The 18174-nt window shown below is 37.6% G+C and overlaps 7 protein-coding genes across 8 annotated transcripts in view; all 7 read right to left on the bottom strand.

Annotated features, from left to right (window-relative positions):
- LOC104779267 (glutathione S-transferase T3-like) lies at positions 572 to 1414 on the bottom strand. The gene is made up of 2 exons (XM_019240842.1): positions 1027 to 1414; positions 572 to 960 (listed from the first exon to the last, which is right to left on the bottom strand). The coding sequence occupies exons 1-2, from the start codon at positions 1412 to 1414 to the stop codon at positions 572 to 574; spliced, it is 777 nt and encodes a 258-aa protein (XP_019096387.1).
- On the bottom strand, positions 1538 to 2451 carry LOC104777938. The gene has a single exon (XM_019243930.1). It carries the CDS (start codon positions 2428 to 2430, stop codon positions 1813 to 1815), a length of 618 nt encoding a protein of 205 aa, XP_019099475.1. The 5' UTR covers positions 2431 to 2451; the 3' UTR covers positions 1538 to 1812.
- LOC109130795 (glutathione S-transferase T3-like) lies at positions 3063 to 3905 on the bottom strand. Its single transcript, XM_019240838.1, has 2 exons — positions 3518 to 3905; positions 3063 to 3451 (listed from the first exon to the last, which is right to left on the bottom strand). Exons 1-2 carry the CDS (start codon positions 3903 to 3905, stop codon positions 3063 to 3065), a joined length of 777 nt encoding a protein of 258 aa, XP_019096383.1.
- Positions 5357 to 6199, bottom strand: LOC104779266 (glutathione S-transferase T3-like). Its single transcript, XM_010503626.1, has 2 exons — positions 5812 to 6199; positions 5357 to 5745 (listed from the first exon to the last, which is right to left on the bottom strand). Exons 1-2 carry the CDS (start codon positions 6197 to 6199, stop codon positions 5357 to 5359), a joined length of 777 nt encoding a protein of 258 aa, XP_010501928.1.
- On the bottom strand, positions 8037 to 8879 carry LOC104779264 (glutathione S-transferase T3-like). Its single transcript, XM_010503625.1, has 2 exons — positions 8492 to 8879; positions 8037 to 8425 (listed from the first exon to the last, which is right to left on the bottom strand). The coding sequence occupies exons 1-2, from the start codon at positions 8877 to 8879 to the stop codon at positions 8037 to 8039; spliced, it is 777 nt and encodes a 258-aa protein (XP_010501927.1).
- LOC104779263 (leucine--tRNA ligase, cytoplasmic-like) lies at positions 12428 to 14565 on the bottom strand. The gene is made up of 3 exons (XM_010503624.2): positions 14548 to 14565; positions 13352 to 14373; positions 12428 to 12687 (listed from the first exon to the last, which is right to left on the bottom strand). The coding sequence occupies exons 1-3, from the start codon at positions 14563 to 14565 to the stop codon at positions 12666 to 12668; spliced, it is 1062 nt and encodes a 353-aa protein (XP_010501926.1). The 3' UTR covers positions 12428 to 12665.
- Positions 14636 to 18174, bottom strand: part of LOC104779262 — a 16215-nt gene continuing 12676 nt past the window's right edge. Inside the window, exons 1-10 of one of the 2 annotated variants that reach the window (XM_019243913.1) lie at positions 17936 to 18115; positions 17000 to 17075; positions 16784 to 16851; positions 16395 to 16644; positions 15960 to 16076; positions 15770 to 15876; positions 15627 to 15680; positions 15457 to 15540; positions 15177 to 15340; positions 14636 to 15057 (exon numbers count right to left, since the gene is read on the bottom strand). In XM_019243913.1, coding sequence (XP_019099458.1) covers positions 14910 to 15057; positions 15177 to 15340; positions 15457 to 15540; positions 15627 to 15680; positions 15770 to 15876; positions 15960 to 16076; positions 16395 to 16644; positions 16784 to 16851; positions 17000 to 17075; positions 17936 to 18091 — 1224 coding nt within the window. In that variant the 5' untranslated portion in view covers positions 18092 to 18115 and the 3' untranslated portion in view covers positions 14636 to 14909. Of the gene's footprint in view, positions 15058 to 15176; positions 15341 to 15456; positions 15541 to 15626; positions 15681 to 15769; positions 15877 to 15959; positions 16077 to 16394; positions 16645 to 16783; positions 16852 to 16999; positions 17076 to 17935; positions 18116 to 18174 lie in introns of those variants that run through there. The other variant, XM_019243912.1, reaches the window with a different exon arrangement.

Below are 18174 nucleotides of genomic sequence, written 5' to 3'. Positions count from 1 at the left end.
CATTTATAAGAAAACGGAGCCAACAGATTGAGTGGCTGGAGGATAAGATTTTGGCATTAAAAGCCTAACTTCACGGATTACATGATGAAAAAGTCACAGGCACTCGACAACATTATTGAATCAAGTTGAGTGGGTGGAGGATAAGATTCTAACATTAAAAGCCGAAATTCATGGATTACATTGACGAAAAAGTCACGGGCACTTGACAACATTATTGAATCAAGTTGAGTGGGTGGAGGATAAGATTCTAACATTAAAAGCCTAAATTCACGGATTACATTGACGAAAAAGTCATGGGCACTCGACAACATTATAGAATCAAGTTGAGTGGGTGGAGGATAAGATTATAACATTAAAAGTCGAAATTCACAGATTACATTGACGAAATTATGAAAGCAGGAACATACAACAAACATTATTAAAGGAGAAATCGACAAACATTATTAAAGGAGAAAGCGACAAACAAACATTATTAAAGCATGGAGTGACATGATAGAGACAAGCATGGAGTGACATGATAGAGACAAACATGGAGTGACATGATGCAAATAGCCACTTGTTACTACAATTACTATCCAAATAATTCGTAGCTCAACTTCTGCATCAGCTTTCTCTCATTGTCATTGAGACAGTTCTTTTCACTTAACTTCATCCACATCTTAGTATTCATAGCCCTAGTCTTTTCTTTCATCACTATGTTTGACTCCTCTTGCTTTTGAATTGCCTCCTCTTGCATCATGGCTATATTGTCCAAGCGTTTCAACTCTTGCTCCTTGAGTTTTTTGTATACATTAAACTCTTCATTGACCACTTCCAAGACTGCGCCCTTACCTTTCTTTTTAGCTTTCTTAGTTGCATCCTTCCCCATTGGACGAGCACTGGATCCTACAGAGTTGGAGTCACTAGCATCACTGTCGTGAGTTCTCTTAGATCCACTGCTTCCAGAGCCAGTATTTCCTCCTACCTAACTACAATTGCGTGGTTGATCACGAACAGCGATCCATTCTTTCATTAAATTGAAATTACCATTACCACCATCTGTATATATTTCATGTGCTTTCGCCACTACATCTTGCTCCGACCGCCCTCTTTGTTGCATACGCTTAACATTATCGTAAGCGCCAATCCATTTTCCCAGTTTTGTGTTCACGTAGTTGTAGCGATTTCTACATGTAGTTGCACTACGTGGAGGATCAAATGAGCAAAACTCATTACAATACTCAGCAATTTTTCCCCAAAATGATTCGCTCTTTTGGTTTCTGCCAACAATGTTGTCTGTTCCATATTTGATCCACCCACTCAGTAGCACCAAGTTTTTCTCAGTGGTCCATTTGGGGCTTTTCCGGGGGATATATGTTGAATGGTCGATGCTTGGAGTAGCTTGATTAACACCACTTGTACCACCAAGACCCATTTGCGTTGAAAATTCGGGAAATTCAGTTGCTCCCAAGTCCGGAACAATTTCCTTACCCACCGGAGTAGCAGATAATGGGGTGGTTGAGATGGATATGACATCCCCGAACCATAGTGNGGAAGGGGGAGAAACCTGATTTCTCGTGAATTGGTAATGAAAGAGTAAACAGAGATAGTGAGAAAAATAAACTTAAGTGAAACCATGGACTGATGGGGAGACAAAAATTTCTTAGCCCTTACAATTTTTTAAAGTTTTTTAACTTATCTTAGTCGCATGTGGGTTTCGTTCAATGTCCTTGACATCTAAAAAAACCATGTCACATCCATAGGTCATGTGATGCGACTGCTTCAAGAATAACAATGGTTGTTTCCTTATCACCCCCGAGTAAATTGTTCTTCTCATGCTGTAAGACAATTTTTCCATTCCCAGTACATGCAATCAATACTCCCAATCATCTTTGGGAATCCTTGCATTTCACTAACATGCAAAATTTTCTGGAGGTCCTCTTGAGTTGGGGCTCTGAGATACTCTTGCTCGTACAATTGTATAATTCCCTTACATAATCTACGCAAGCACTCCAGAGTTGTAGTACCTCCAATTTTGATGTACTCATCCACCGCATCGGCCGCCACACCATATGCTATCATTCGCATGGTTGTGGTACATTTTGCTAATGGAGATATACCTTCTTTATTGGCTGCGTCAAATCGTTGGGTGAAGTAGTCGTCACTATTTGATAGGTCCCCAACGATGCGAAGAAAAACATGTTTTCGCATTCGGAATCGCCGACGAAACATTGTATCGTCGTATGTAGGTGCATTGGCAAAGTAGTCGTCAACCAGTCTTTGATTTGCCGCTACATGATCTCTCTTGAAGTATCTTCTCTTCATGCGAGGTGGAAAGTCTTCCTCTATTTTCTTTCGGCGCTCACTAAAATAGTTGAGGATATACCTATCTTCAATTTCAGACTGCCTTTTGTAAGCTTCGATATCAAAAGGAAATTTTGATGGATCCATTGAGATTTCTTTAGTGAGATGAGATTTGTGGTATTGGTACATAAATGGAAGAATGACTCCCCATTTATAAGAAAACGGAGCCAACAGATTGAGTGGCTGGAGGATAAGATTTTGGCATTAAAAGCCTAACTTCACGGATTACATGATGAAAAAGTCACAGGCACTCGACAACATTATTGAATCAAGTTGAGTGGGTGGAGGATAAGATTCTAACATTAAAAGCCGAAATTCATGGATTACATTGACGAAAAAGTCACGGGCACTTGACAACATTATTGAATCAAGTTGAGTGGGTGGAGGATAAGATTCTAACATTAAAAGCCTAAATTCACGGATTACATTGACGAAAAAGTCATGGGCACTCGACAACATTATAGAATCAAGTTGAGTGGGTGGAGGATAAGATTATAACATTAAAAGTCGAAATTCACAGATTACATTGACGAAATTATGAAAGCAGGAACATACAACAAACATTATTAAAGGAGAAATCGACAAACATTATTAAAGGAGAAAGCGACAAACAAACATTATTAAAGCATGGAGTGACATGATAGAGACAAGCATGGAGTGACATGATAGAGACAAACATGGAGTGACATGATGCAAATAGCCACTTGTTACTACAATTACTATCCAAATAATTCGTAGCTCAACTTCTGCATCAGCTTTCTCTCATTGTCATTGAGACAGTTCTTTTCACTTAACTTCATCCACATCTTAGTATTCATAGCCCTAGTCTTTTCTTTCATCACTATGTTTGACTCCTCTTGCTTTTGAATTGCCTCCTCTTGCATCATGGCTATATTGTCCAAGCGTTTCAACTCTTGCTCCTTGAGTTTTTTGTATACATTAAACTCTTCATTGACCACTTCCAAGACTGCGCCCTTACCTTTCTTTTTAGCTTTCTTAGTTGCATCCTTCCCCATTGGACGAGCACTGGATCCTACAGAGTTGGAGTCACTAGCATCACTGTCGTGAGTTCTCTTAGATCCACTGCTTCCAGAGCCAGTATTTCCTCCTACCTAACTACAATTGCGTGGTTGATCACGAACAGCGATCCATTCTTTCATTAAATTGAAATTACCATTACCACCATCTGTATATATTTCATGTGCTTTCGCCACTACATCTTGCTCCGACCGCCCTCTTTGTTGCATACGCTTAACATTATCGTAAGCGCCAATCCATTTTCCCAGTTTTGTGTTCACGTAGTTGTAGCGATTTCTACATGTAGTTGCACTACGTGGAGGATCAAATGAGCAAAACTCATTACAATACTCAGCAATTTTTCCCCAAAATGATTCGCTCTTTTGGTTTCTGCCAACAATGTTGTCTGTTCCATATTTGATCCACCCACTCAGTAGCACCAAGTTTTTCTCAGTGGTCCATTTGGGGCTTTTCCGGGGGATATATGTTGAATGGTCGATGCTTGGAGTAGCTTGATTAACACCACTTGTACCACCAAGACCCATTTGCGTTGAAAATTCGGGAAATTCAGTTGCTCCCAAGTCCGGAACAATTTCCTTACCCACCGGAGTAGCAGATAATGGGGTGGTTGAGATGGATATGACATCCCCGAACCATAGTGTTTGATAACAGGATTTTCACCCAGGGTATCAATTCCCTATGCAGTTGTAGTACAAAGGGTTATCAATCCAAATGGTTGTTTATGCTAGCAGGAAGGATGCAATCAGAACAATGCAAGTCAAGCCAAGCAAAAGTTGGTTTTGATCTAACAATCCTAAAATAATAGAAGAGAAGAGTGTAAACAAAGAACCACACGATCTAATCACTCGGTGCAAGCATTCGAGTACAGGATCGGGTGGGGTGATCGAGTGAGCAAATGAAGTATGAACAACTCGAGGGGTGATCGTGTACCTGTTCGTNTCCACCGCATCGGCCGCCACACCATATGCTATCATTCGCATGGTTGTGGTACATTTTGCTAATGGAGATATACCTTCTTTATTGGCTGCGTCAAATCGTTGGGTGAAGTAGTCGTCACTATTTGATAGGTCCCCAACGATGCGAAGAAAAACATGTTTTCGCATTCGGAATCGCCGACGAAACATTGTATCGTCGTATGTAGGTGCATTGGCAAAGTAGTCGTCAACCAGTCTTTGATTTGCCGCTACATGATCTCTCTTGAAGTATCTTCTCTTCATGCGAGGTGGAAAGTCTTCCTCTATTTTCTTTCGGCGCTCACTAAAATAGTTGAGGATATACCTATCTTCAATTTCAGACTGCCTTTTGTAAGCTTCGATATCAAAAGGAAATTTTGATGGATCCATTGAGATTTCTTTAGTGAGATGAGATTTGTGGTATTGGTACATAAATGGAAGAATGACTCCCCATTTATAAGAAAACGGAGCCAACAGATTGAGTGGCTGGAGGATAAGATTTTGGCATTAAAAGCCTAACTTCACGGATTACATGATGAAAAAGTCACAGGCACTCGACAACATTATTGAATCAAGTTGAGTGGGTGGAGGATAAGATTCTAACATTAAAAGCCGAAATTCATGGATTACATTGACGAAAAAGTCACGGGCACTTGACAACATTATTGAATCAAGTTGAGTGGGTGGAGGATAAGATTCTAACATTAAAAGCCTAAATTCACGGATTACATTGACGAAAAAGTCATGGGCACTCGACAACATTATAGAATCAAGTTGAGTGGGTGGAGGATAAGATTATAACATTAAAAGTCGAAATTCACAGATTACATTGACGAAATTATGAAAGCAGGAACATACAACAAACATTATTAAAGGAGAAATCGACAAACATTATTAAAGGAGAAAGCGACAAACAAACATTATTAAAGCATGGAGTGACATGATAGAGACAAGCATGGAGTGACATGATAGAGACAAACATGGAGTGACATGATGCAAATAGCCACTTGTTACTACAATTACTATCCAAATAATTCGTAGCTCAACTTCTGCATCAGCTTTCTCTCATTGTCATTGAGACAGTTCTTTTCACTTAACTTCATCCACATCTTAGTATTCATAGCCCTAGTCTTTTCTTTCATCACTATGTTTGACTCCTCTTGCTTTTGAATTGCCTCCTCTTGCATCATGGCTATATTGTCCAAGCGTTTCAACTCTTGCTCCTTGAGTTTTTTGTATACATTAAACTCTTCATTGACCACTTCCAAGACTGCGCCCTTACCTTTCTTTTTAGCTTTCTTAGTTGCATCCTTCCCCATTGGACGAGCACTGGATCCTACAGAGTTGGAGTCACTAGCATCACTGTCGTGAGTTCTCTTAGATCCACTGCTTCCAGAGCCAGTATTTCCTCCTACCTAACTACAATTGCGTGGTTGATCACGAACAGCGATCCATTCTTTCATTAAATTGAAATTACCATTACCACCATCTGTATATATTTCATGTGCTTTCGCCACTACATCTTGCTCCGACCGCCCTCTTTGTTGCATACGCTTAACATTATCGTAAGCGCCAATCCATTTTCCCAGTTTTGTGTTCACGTAGTTGTAGCGATTTCTACATGTAGTTGCACTACGTGGAGGATCAAATGAGCAAAACTCATTACAATACTCAGCAATTTTTCCCCAAAATGATTCGCTCTTTTGGTTTCTGCCAACAATGTTGTCTGTTCCATATTTGATCCACCCACTCAGTAGCACCAAGTTTTTCTCAGTGGTCCATTTGGGGCTTTTCCGGGGGATATATGTTGAATGGTCGATGCTTGGAGTAGCTTGATTAACACCACTTGTACCACCAAGACCCATTTGCGTTGAAAATTCGGGAAATTCAGTTGCTCCCAAGTCCGGAACAATTTCCTTACCCACCGGAGTAGCAGATAATGGGGTGGTTGAGATGGATATGACATCCCCGAACCATAGTGTTTGATAACAGGATTTTCACCCAGGGTATCAATTCCCTATGCAGTTGTAGTACAAAGGGTTATCAATCCAAATGGTTGTTTATGCTAGCAGGAAGGATGCAATCAGAACAATGCAAGTCAAGCCAAGCAAAAGTTGGTTTTGATCTAACAATCCTAAAATAATAGAAGAGAAGAGTGTAAACAAAGAACCACACGATCTAATCACTCGGTGCAAGCATTCGAGTACAGGATCGGGTGGGGTGATCGAGTGAGCAAATGAAGTATGAACAACTCGAGGGGTGATCGTGTACCTGTTCGTGTAATGGATCGAGTGATTAATAAAAATGCAAGTAATTAAAATACGAAAGCTTCTAAGGATGGGGTAATCAAATCCTAAGTGTTCCTAACCAGTATAGATGTCTTACATGCCTCAAACAAATATTCCCTAGACAATGAATCTCTAATATCTTGTTAAAACACTCTCGTGATAGAAACAATCAACCTTGATCACTCCCCTACCCAACTCTCGTTGGAGAAACATGACCAAGCAGGCAATAAGAACCGATTCATTATTGTCAGTAAACCCCTTACTCATCTAATCTCTTAGGCTAAGTGAATAAACCTCTAGCATTGGTTGATTCAAGCATTTCATCTACACCTCTCGTTGGTAAAACACCTTAGATATAATCTCACTCTCTCAGTTTGTTGACAGCATTAAGAACACCAACCTAGAAGGGAATCTATTAAACATATACGATCAAACTAAGACATCCTAACCGATCAAGAACACAAAATCATCTATCCCATCCCTAGAAACTTTACTACACTACTCAGATCTCATTGCAAGAAAAACAAAAGCAAAAACAAATGAAAATTGCATTGTAATAAAAGGTAGAGTAGAGAAGTAAGAATACAAGATAGAAATCTAAAGAAATGATAAAAAGTTATGAAACAAATCCTAACAAAAAGTGAAAAGTGTTTTGAGTCGCTCAGTTCTCTCACAGAAGCTCTCGCTCTCTGGTTTAAGGTCTGCGGCGTGCTCTCTTGCGAGGAAGAGGAGGAGGGGTTTATATATGGAAACCCCTTTGACCTAGCTTCTCAGTCCTGCCCGAGGGTCTACACGATGGGGTACACGAGGATGAGGTCGAGTTCGTCCTCGGATAGATNATTGAATCAAGTTGAGTGGGTGGAGGATAAGATTCTAACATTAAAAGCCGAAATTCATGGATTACATTGACGAAAAAGTCACGGGCACTTNTTGATGGCTCCTTCGGGTACATGCTCGGGGTTGTCCTTGTTTTTCCCCATTTGAGCANATTGAATCAAGTTGAGTGGGTGGAGGATAAGATTCTAACATTAAAAGCCTAAATTCACGGATTACATTGACGAAAAAGTCATGGGCACTCGACAACATTATAGAATCAAGTTGAGTGGGTGGAGGATAAGATTATAACATTAAAAGTCGAAATTCACANATGCAAATGCAAAAATGCAACACCCTAAATGGCCTAAAAGTGAATTTCTTCAGTTAATGACCTAAAAATGCTAAGTTAAGAGTATGAACAATGCAAAATATGGGCAAAAAAGGATGCTAAAAACATGTAAATTAGAGAGTTATCNGAGAAAGCGACAAACAAACATTATTAAAGCATGGAGTGACATGATAGAGACAAGCATGGAGTGACATGATAGAGACAAACATGGAGTGACATGATGCAAATAGCCACTTGTTACTACAATTACTATCCAAATAATTCGTAGCTCAACTTCTGCATCAGCTTTCTCTCATTGTCATTGAGACAGTTCTTTTCACTTAACTTCATCCACATCTTAGTATTCATAGCCCTAGTCTTTTCTTTCATCACTATGTTTGACTCCTCTTGCTTTTGAATTGCCTCCTCTTGCATCATGGATATATTGTCCAAGCGTTTCAACTCTTGCTCCTTGAGTTTTTTGTATACATTAAACTCTTCATTGACCACTTCCAAGACTGCGCCCTTACCTTTCTTTTTAGCTTTCTTAGTTGCATCCTTCCCCATTGGACGAGCACTGGATCCTACAGAGTTGGAGTCACTAGCATCACTGTCGTGAGTTCTCTTAGATCCACTGCTTCCAGAGCCAGTATTTCCTCCTACCTAACTACAATTGCGTGGTTGATCACGAACAGCGATCCATTCTTTCATTAAATTGAAATTACCATTACCACCATCTGTATATATTTCATGTGCTTTCGCCACTACATCTTGCTCCGACCGCCCTCTTTGTTGCATACGCTTAACATTATCGTAAGCGCCAATCCATTTTCCCAGTTTTGTGTTCACGTAGTTGTAGCGATTTCTACATGTAGTTGCACTACGTGGAGGATCAAATGAGCAAAACTCATTACAATACTCAGCAATTTTTCCCCAAAATGATTCGCTCTTTTGGTTTCTGCCAACAATGTTGTCTGTTCCATATTTGATCCACCCACTCAGTAGCACCAAGTTTTTCTCAGTGGTCCATTTGGGGCTTTTCCGGGGGATATATGTTGAATGGTCGATGCTTGGAGTAGCTTGATTAACACCACTTGTACCACCAAGACCCATTTGCGTTGAAAATTCGGGAAATTCAGTTGCTCCCAAGTCCGGAACAATTTCCTTACCCACCGGAGTAGCAGATAATGGGGTGGTTGAGATGGATATGACATCCCCGAACCATAGTGTTTGATAACAGGATTTTCACCCAGGGTATCAATTCCCTATGCAGTTGTAGTACAAAGGGTTATCAATCCAAATGGTTGTTTATGCTAGCAGGAAGGATGCAATCAGAACAATGCAAGTCAAGCCAAGCAAAAGTTGGTTTTGATCTAACAATCCTAAAATAATAGAAGAGAAGAGTGTAAACAAAGAACCACACGATCTAATCACTCGGTGCAAGCATTCGAGTACAGGATCGGGTGGGGTGATCGAGTGAGCAAATGAAGTATGAACAACTCGAGGGGTGATCGTGTACCTGTTCGTGTAATGGATCGAGTGATTAATAAAAATGCAAGTAATTAAAATACGAAAGCTTCTAAGGATGGGGTAATCAAATCCTAAGTGTTCCTAACCAGTATAGATGTCTTACATGCCTCAAACAAATATTCCCTAGACAATGAATCTCTAATATCTTGTTAAAACACTCTCGTGATAGAAACAATCAACCTTGATCACTCCCCTACCCAACTCTCGTTGGAGAAACATGACCAAGCAGGCAATAAGAACCGATTCATTATTGTCAGTAAACCCCTTACTCATCTAATCTCTTAGGCTAAGTGAATAAACCTCTAGCATTGGTTGATTCAAGCATTTCATCTACACCTCTCGTTGGTAAAACACCTTAGATCTAATCTCACCCTCTCAGTTTGTTGACAGCATTAAGAACACCAACCTAGAAGGGAATCTATTAAACATATACGATCAAACTAAGACATCCTAACCGATCAAGAACACAAAATCATCTATCCCATCCCTAGAAACTTTACTACACTACTCAGATCTCATTGCAAGAAAAACAAAAGCAAAAACAAATGAAAATTGCATTGTAATAAAAGGTAGAGTAGAGAAGTAAGAATACAAGATAGAAATCTAAAGAAATGATAAAAAGTTATGAAACAAATCCTAACAAAAAGTGAAAAGTGTTTTGAGCCGCTCAGTTCTCTCACAGAAGCTCTCGCTCTCTGGTTTAAGGTCTGCGGCGTGCTCTCTTGCGAGGAAGAGGAGGAGGGGTTTATATATGGAAACCCCTTTGACCTAGCTTCTCAGTCCTGGCCGAGGGTCTACACGATGGGGTACACGAGGATGAGGTCGAGTTCGTCCTCGGATAGATTTTCGGGTTGTTCTTCATGCTCTTGGATCCTCCTCGATCGTGTTGGGGTTCGGACTTGTTCTTCCAGCTTGATGGCTCCTTCGGGTACATGCTCGGGGTTGTCCTTGTTTTTCCCCATTTGAGCATCTTAAGCACCTGTTTTCATCCAAAATATGCAAATGCAAAAATGCAACACCCTAAATGGCCTAAAAGTGAATTTCTTCAGTTAATGACCTAAAAATGCTAAGTTAAGAGTATGAACAATGCAAAATATGGGCAAAAAAGGATGCTAAAAACATGTAAATTAGAGAGTTATCAGTATGGATGATAGTTTGGAACAGCCGATGGCATGAAGAAACTTGGTCGAAAACCATAATTTGGCATATTTGGAGGTTGGTTGGAATTTTGATTTTGATATAGATAATTGTTGGGATTTGGGTAGTTAAAAGGGTAATTAGAAGAATTTTGGGTGTTAGAAGGGTTATTGTTTGGATCCATTTTTTTTAGAGAAGACTGAAAAAGATAAAACCAAGAATTTATGAGAGGTAAGTAGAAAATTATTGTGAAGAAGATGGTTTTTTTTTCTGGGTCCAAATCTAATGAAACAAGTCTCTATTTATAAAATATGAAAAATGATGAATTTTGGTATAATTTTTTTATTTTTTTAAAATGTAATATCATAACAATAATTGTCTTCAATAATGTAGATGTAAAAAAAACCCAATAAATATACTGTATTATTTTCGGATGTATCTATCTACAGTAAAGCCTCTATAAATTAATACTCTATAAATTAATAAACACTATAAATTAATAAATATTGCTAGTCCCAAGTCGGGACAGTGTAAAAAATAACAAAATTCGATAAGATAATAAGATAATAATATTTTTGAAATCGACATGTAAAATATGGTGTCAATAATATCATAAATTAATAATTATTTAAATTTACACATATATATATATATGTTGATATAGTAAAATATGTTTCTCTTAAACTTCATATCTATAAAACAATTGTTATATTCTATCTTCAAACTATAATGATATAAAATATTTTATAACATTTCATAAAACAACTAAAACTTTTTAAAGTTTTCAATTTCTAAATATGCATCATTTACATTTTGATAGTTTGATAGACTATTCATTTGTAATTTCATAATCTTATTTTGCAAAAATTGTCTCAATTCATAATTTTAAAAAATTAAACAATTAAAAATACACCTATAAATTAATATATTAATTTATACTATAAAATAATAATTATTAATTTATAAATAAATTAATATCACTATAAATTAATAAAATATTTTGGTCCCAACATTATTAATTTATAGAGGTTTTACTTATGTTATTGTGCAGATTTTTTTTGATCCAGTAAACACATGACACGTGTAAAAATTACACCCTCACTTTTCTTTTTAACCCAATAAAATAATTCAACACTTTTCATTTTTTTCCATTTCTTAACATCCCATTGCATCAATTAAGCAATTGAATTTTATTTTCAACCACCCTACTGTAAGTGGTCTTATATATATACCTTTGGTTGAAAAGTGCCACGTGGCATCGTTTTTGAACATCTTAGTTTTGGTGATGTGGATACTGTTAGAAAGTTCAAATTGTCCTTTTATTAGTAGTAATTTGGACATTGAGATTATGGGTAGTGGCGACCGTTACACAATCTCGTGATACAAGAAGAAAACTATTAAATCCATTTGGACACTGAGATTATGGGTAGTGGCGAGTTAATTAACCAAGTTTCATTTTTATTTATATATAAAACATAACTTTTGTAAAAAGATTAAATAGTTAAACGTCAGTGAAAATTGACTTTAGTATGAAAGTGTACGTATAGTTAGAAAACAAAAATAATTGTAGGACACAATGAACTGTACACAAACCTTATAGAAGAATGAGTATTTAAGCAAAGTAAGCAGTTTTTTTTTTCTTTTTGTCATCTGAAATTTTATTGAACTTTCAAAAGTAGGATTATAAAACCAGGAGAACATCGATATATAACCTCCAGAGACTAAAGCCTAAAACAACAACACCATGACATAAACATCAACACGGGTTTTCTGAATAAGGTCAGCTTAAAGATATCTGATATCTGAATGGTAATTTACTTTTGACACACAGGCTTCTTTACGAAAGTAATTCATCATTGTCAATTTCATCTGCTGATGACGATTGAACCTAGTGTAGTTCAAAAGAAATGTCCTTGCAACCTCAGTGCTATTGATCATTTGTACCCCGTAGTGCTATTTAATACGAAAAAACATACAAGCATCATACCAAGACTAAAAGGGTTTCAAAAGCATCATACCCGTACTAAAGCAGGTCGAAAAGGGTATCAAAAGTATCATACCACTATCAAAACATTAGTTAAATGTTTAACAGTAGAGAAATGTTAAAATGGAACGGAGTTTCTACTTTTCTAGTCAATGTCAACACACTCTTTAAAGATACCAAAAGCCAACTTGGTTATTATGTCTTCTGCAGATTGATCACGTAACTTTGAAATTTCTTCAAAATCTCCATCAAAACTTTTCTTCTCGCTTACTGAAAATTGAAAAGATAATGATCAGCTCATTATTACTCATGAAACTTTTGATACTTGGAATGGACAACAAAATCAGATCAAAATCAGATCAATACTCAACATCAGTCTAGAAAGCAAACATACATATTGCCAAACCATAAGTCATATTGCAAAGATCCTAAGATCAATGAACCTTCCTTTTTAATTTATTAGAAACAAACCAAACACCAACCAGAAAACTCAATTGCATAACTTGCAACTCCTCTATGTCTATATTACCGAAGCCACAATAACTCAAATTAAAACATCCAAGTCAAATTTTGTCCACCTCTATTGGCAAAGTAAAATCTTCAATTTTTATGCTTATAAATAACTATTTTACAGGTTGAGGCTCGACTTGTTATTCTAGTAGTTATTTGAATGATCAAGGAAGACTAAATGCAAAGTAAGATTCAGATTTAGCTATAACATCAAAAAAAAAAAAAAGACCCAAAAACTATATAGAGAAAACAATAGTGACGACTGTCAAAGAGAAAGAGTTGTAACCAACATGAAGATATGCAGAGAGAGATGATTCCATATGGACACAGAAATTTTAGATCGGAGGGCAGACAATTGTGCTGCATCAGTAAATGTTCAGTTTAGTTGAGGAGTATACATACTGCTTCTATTAGGAAGCTTTACCTGGTCACAAAGATGGCGGTTGGATTGCCCGCAGATGGAGGAGTTTTATCCACCAGTGAAGCATGTGGACCAGATTTTAAAACATCATCAGGGTCACTTGCAGAATATACTTCAAGACCAAGTTGCCGCTTGATCAAGTCCATGTTACTCTGAGGGACTTCAATCTCTCCAAAAGGCAACCTCAAATTTAGGGCCTGAGCGCCAATAGATTTAGCCTTGTCCATCTTAAACTTAAGGAAAGACATGCACTGTTCATGTTCAAATGTTTCTGCTGGTCGCTCCTTCTGTAATATCTCCTTTAGTTCTGCAAGTATCTCTTCATCAGGGGCAAAACGACAGGTTTGTTGGTTAAATTTTCTTTGCATGATATTGAGGCAGTGAGCTCTCCATCCATCAAATTGCTCGTTGACATATACTAGGCCTTTTAAATTCCTCTCTGGCACTGCTGTTACTTGAGCACCTTTCTTAGCAGCCCTCCTGGAACCCAAGAGCTGTTTTTGTAGAAGCTTTCTCATTAAGACTATAGAATCTTGCAAATATTTGTTAGCACTCTTGAGAACCAAATCTGGCTCATTTGATGTAGGCCAGCCAGCTGTCACCACACAACCTTCCTTCTTCAAAAGTTTCCTCCATACATATTCTGCAAACTGGGGACAGATTGGTTCAATGAGGCGTGTTTGCACATCCATGAAGTTCAATATCAAGTCATGGTTCATATTTCCGTCACTGCCACAGGAAATTCTATACTCATCTCGAGCAGCTTGTAAGTCGTAAAACCCATTCTTAAGTGCCTCCCTAAACAAACAATCTTTGTAAGCTTTTTCAGTCAACCTGATAGCAATGTTTATGTCATTTTCAAACACTTTATCAGCATATGTAGATGGAGGCCCCGTTCTCAAAGAAGATTCAGCAGCCAGAATATCTTCTTCCATCCATTTGAGCTGTTTCGTCAGCTTCAAAATTGCAGCATTTGCAGTTTCAAATACCAAATTTGCATCGTCAACGCCATCACCAGCATCAGCCTAAGTAAATACTCTAGGATTCGACTAGGGGAATTCAAATACTGAGCGGTGCCTTGAACATCACGAATAGGTCTACGTTCCCGATTTAACAAATTACCAAGATTGTGCTAATTTCCTCATACAATTTGCTCTCTTAATTCCTTAATGCAAACATTAACATTACTTTTATGTTACTTTACAATTTTTTCTCATAGTTACTTTATGTTCCCAAAACTGATGAAAATTTACTGTAAGTAACCATTAAATAAGAAACAGTTTGTGATTCAAGATTAAAGATCTTTATCAAAAGACAGCAAAAGAAAATTGAATAAACAGTACAGTAAACCGAAGAAGAAAATATCGTTTTTTTTTTTAATAAACTAGGGATTAAAAAAAAGAAACAAAATAGGGTTTGTGGTAAATTTCTCCTTGAAAAACTATTAAAGATGAGCAAAAATAAACAAAAACAAATCATTGCATGAGGTGATCTCTATATAGAAACCAAAAACTATTTGAAAAATGATTTACCAAAATGAATATCTCACCAAGAGCGTGGTTCAGCTACGAATCCAAGACGGCTCCAAACCAAAAAGCTTATCTCCACGGTTTTGAGCACCTGATGCCCGAGGTGGCGGTGCATGTACAGTAATTGGAAGAACCCATTCGCTTTTTTCCCGTTCCAGTACTAACAACGGGTGTTCGTACCTGTAATTACCACAAAACAGAACCAGAAACTGACTTTACAACTTGAGCACTTCAAAAGACTGAACCAGAGAATGAATCTTTTTAGTAGAAATCCGTTTTGGGTATTCGGAATAATATACCTGCTTAAGTCCACATTCTTTGGAGTAGTTAGGAACTCAAACCGAAGAATCCATTGCACAGAAACACGGGGTGTAGAAAACGACATTGGACCATCCGTGGGAATTGAAAAAAGAAAGCTGGTTTGAATAAGGTCTGCCACCACCTCATGGTGATCGCTTTGTACCTTTTGAGGAAAAACAAATGGGGTAGTGTAAGATTGCAATTGTAAGGACATAGCATCCAGCGGAAAAAGAGAAGAAACAATATCCCTCGCCAAATTATACTCCGCTGCATTTGTACCTTAGTAAGCGTTGGAGAATTCCTCCTTGATGGATGAACAAATCTCCTGTTTATTGTCTCTAAAGTTTCTAGAGTAACCGAGACCTAAAAAAAAGATACGGATCATCAGATCCAAATAGACCTCGATATAGCAGAATATACACCAGAAGGTTTGTCTTGTATGGATTTACCTCAAGGCATCTTCTGGCTCCTTCTTCATGGAAGAAGGTAAGAGTTCCACCTATCTGCAAAAACAAAATTCATTCATGAAAACAGTGGTAAGATACAGGCAATGTTTTAAACGAATGTGGGAGGAGATGAAACAGCCAATTACAGTATCACTGAAGTAATAAGTAGAGTCGGCATTCTTCGGGGAAAACCTAAGAAGGACTTGATCATCCATTCTAATGTTGTAAGATCTTCCTCTTGTAAATCCTTCTGCTGCAAGAAATGATTGCATCTGAATAAGTAGCTACTTGCAGAATCTACATACAAGCGAAGACTACAAATGAAGAGTAGTTTACATGGAACTGGTTCTTTAGCTCCAGCTTCAGGTGACATAGATGCTCCTGCACCATTTGTCTGCTTCGGTTGTTGGCTCGAAACCACAGAATTTGATGATTTATGAGGCGAAGAGGCATCTAAAAGGAAAAAAAGAGGAAATATTCTTCAGTAATATCTTCCTTCCTCACAAATATCATAGAGCTGATAAACAAAACATATGATGTGGGTATTTTTCGAAATTGCATATTTCCATCAACTATTTATTTGAGAACAGTACTGTGTTCAGCATTACTTCGAAATTAGCCTTTTTGTTTTTGTAAAGACACAAACACTGATCATAATGAAATCAGCTTTTCTTATCTCTTCACCAAACAACATAGAGGCTACATGAACTGGTTCTCAGTGACCCCATTAAAATACTGTTTTAGGCATGTACTCGCAAATAAATCACTAACCGGTTCCGGAATCATAAGACACCACGGCAGCTGATAACTGAGAAAGCATCATCTTTGGAGATGATCCCACACGTTCTTCAACATATGACGTGTCTTTCATTGATAATCGCGGTCCAGAATTTAAAGACAATGAACTGCCAAACGTTCTGTTTAAATTGCTTTTGTTGGGATAGGATGAAACAGATGAGATCTCATCACGTGAACTGTCATATCCATCCTCACCACTATCATATGCGTCATTTGCTCTAGTCTGCATTAAGCACATTATTCTTCATTGTTCTCATGTTGACCAACATACAAATGAAACCAATACGTATAAAACAACTAAAAGCCAAAAGTATACAAAAAACGATAAACAGTAGAATTCAACAGTTGTGAGCAAGCCATACCCATTCTGAGTCTCCATCCATCTCTTTCCAGTATATTTCTGTCTGAATGGTACTGGTTGGAACAATCCCTGAGAGAAAATTTAACAGCCCCATCAGGTTGCACCATTAATGTTAAAATAAGGGGGAAACCAAACTTTCCGACATCCTGTAGCTTGTTTTCTAACAGAGTTTGACTTCTGATTTAAAATTCCCGGTCAAAACTTTTAAAAAGCTTACCGTCGATTTGATCATCCTCTAATAGCAGCCCATTGTTTTTCTTAATTACCCATACTTGAAATGGTATTCGAGTCTCCTGTTGGTAATAACAAGATTATAAGAGTCAAGATTATAAGAGTAAATAAGAAAACACAAGTGAAAAGGGGGAATATATATTGTACTTCAGAAAAATAAGAGGCCTATCACCAAATGCAATTACTTAATATTTTCTATCAAGCATCAGGACATAGGAGGCATGTAATTTGACTTTCAGTTCTGACATATAACCATGATTAAATCGTAGAGCAAGATTATTTTGATGCCAGAAGAATCAATTATATTTGATTAAAAAGTTGTGATAATCAACTGACTGAACTACTAAACTCCCTACAGTGATAAATGGGCCAAAGAAAACAAACTACGTACTATGTACTTTGAATGACTCATACTTCAACTTCTAGACTAAGCTACGCTTTAAACCTCATGCGTCAATTTTACATTTTGCACAGAAACCCTAGTGCATCTGCATTGCATCGCCACAGAGAAACAACAAGCTAGATAATCTAAGAATGTTAAACGACACATCCAAAGTTGTGTGATTCTATCATTAATTAGGCATCAAGCAAACTAAAAACCAAGGATCCCGCCTGACTTAGCACTGNGAGGCAGTGAGCTCTCCATCCATCAAATTGCTCGTTGACATATACTAGGCCTTTTAACTTCCTCTCTGGCACTGCTGTTACTTGAGCACCTTTCTTAGCAGCCTTCCTGGAACCCAAGAGCTGTTTTTGTAGAAGCTTTCTCATTACNCAAGAGAGCTACAAATGTTTGTATTTAGTTTATATGTTTTCCACATACGAGAATAGAAAACATAGCGCGTTCAAGCAACCGTAAATGAAACACAATGTCTTGCACGTATAGCACCTATAGAGAACACGGAAAGTCAAGTAAACTTACCACTTCAATGAAATCTTTTGTCGAGTCTTTGTAAAATTGACTGTTTTCTAATGCCATCCATCTTCCGGATAATGTGCTCTTAATGTAGTAAAGGTAACGTAAAGTAGCACCTTTATAAGAAGGTGGTATAATCTGTGGGAGTACAGCTCGAACCATTACTGTAAATGAAAATTACAAACAAAGAATCTGTCAGCTTAAAGGGTTGACACTGTAAGCCTGTGCCATCAGCATCAAGCATA

This window comes from Camelina sativa, chromosome 3, assembly GCF_000633955.1.
Source record: "Camelina sativa cultivar DH55 chromosome 3, Cs, whole genome shotgun sequence".
NCBI lineage: Eukaryota > Viridiplantae > Streptophyta > Magnoliopsida > Brassicales > Brassicaceae > Camelina > Camelina sativa.
This window is presented reverse-complemented; position numbering and strand designations above follow the sequence as displayed.

Bases quoted from the DNA above. Each gene is read 5' to 3' on its own strand.
- LOC104779267 (XM_019240842.1), bottom strand. From the start codon at position 1,414: ATGGGTCTTGGTGGTACAAGTGGTGTTAATCAAGCTACTCCAAGCATC. The intron at 961-1,026 runs GTAATTTCAATT...GTAGTTAGGTAG, and splicing joins ATATACAGATGGTGGTAATG to GAGGAAATACTGGCTCTGGA.
- LOC104777938 (XM_019243930.1), bottom strand. From the start codon at position 2,430: ATGGATCCATCAAAATTTCCTTTTGATATCGAAGCTTACAAAAGGCAG.
- LOC109130795 (XM_019240838.1), bottom strand. From the start codon at position 3,905: ATGGGTCTTGGTGGTACAAGTGGTGTTAATCAAGCTACTCCAAGCATC. The intron at 3,452-3,517 runs GTAATTTCAATT...GTAGTTAGGTAG, and splicing joins ATATACAGATGGTGGTAATG to GAGGAAATACTGGCTCTGGA.
- LOC104779266 (XM_010503626.1), bottom strand. From the start codon at position 6,199: ATGGGTCTTGGTGGTACAAGTGGTGTTAATCAAGCTACTCCAAGCATC. The intron at 5,746-5,811 runs GTAATTTCAATT...GTAGTTAGGTAG, and splicing joins ATATACAGATGGTGGTAATG to GAGGAAATACTGGCTCTGGA.
- LOC104779264 (XM_010503625.1), bottom strand. From the start codon at position 8,879: ATGGGTCTTGGTGGTACAAGTGGTGTTAATCAAGCTACTCCAAGCATC. The intron at 8,426-8,491 runs GTAATTTCAATT...GTAGTTAGGTAG, and splicing joins ATATACAGATGGTGGTAATG to GAGGAAATACTGGCTCTGGA.
- LOC104779263 (XM_010503624.2), bottom strand. The intron at 12,688-13,351 runs GTAAAGCTTCCT...TTCAATTTTCAG, and splicing joins ACCGCCATCTTTGTGACCAG to TAAGCGAGAAGAAAAGTTTT.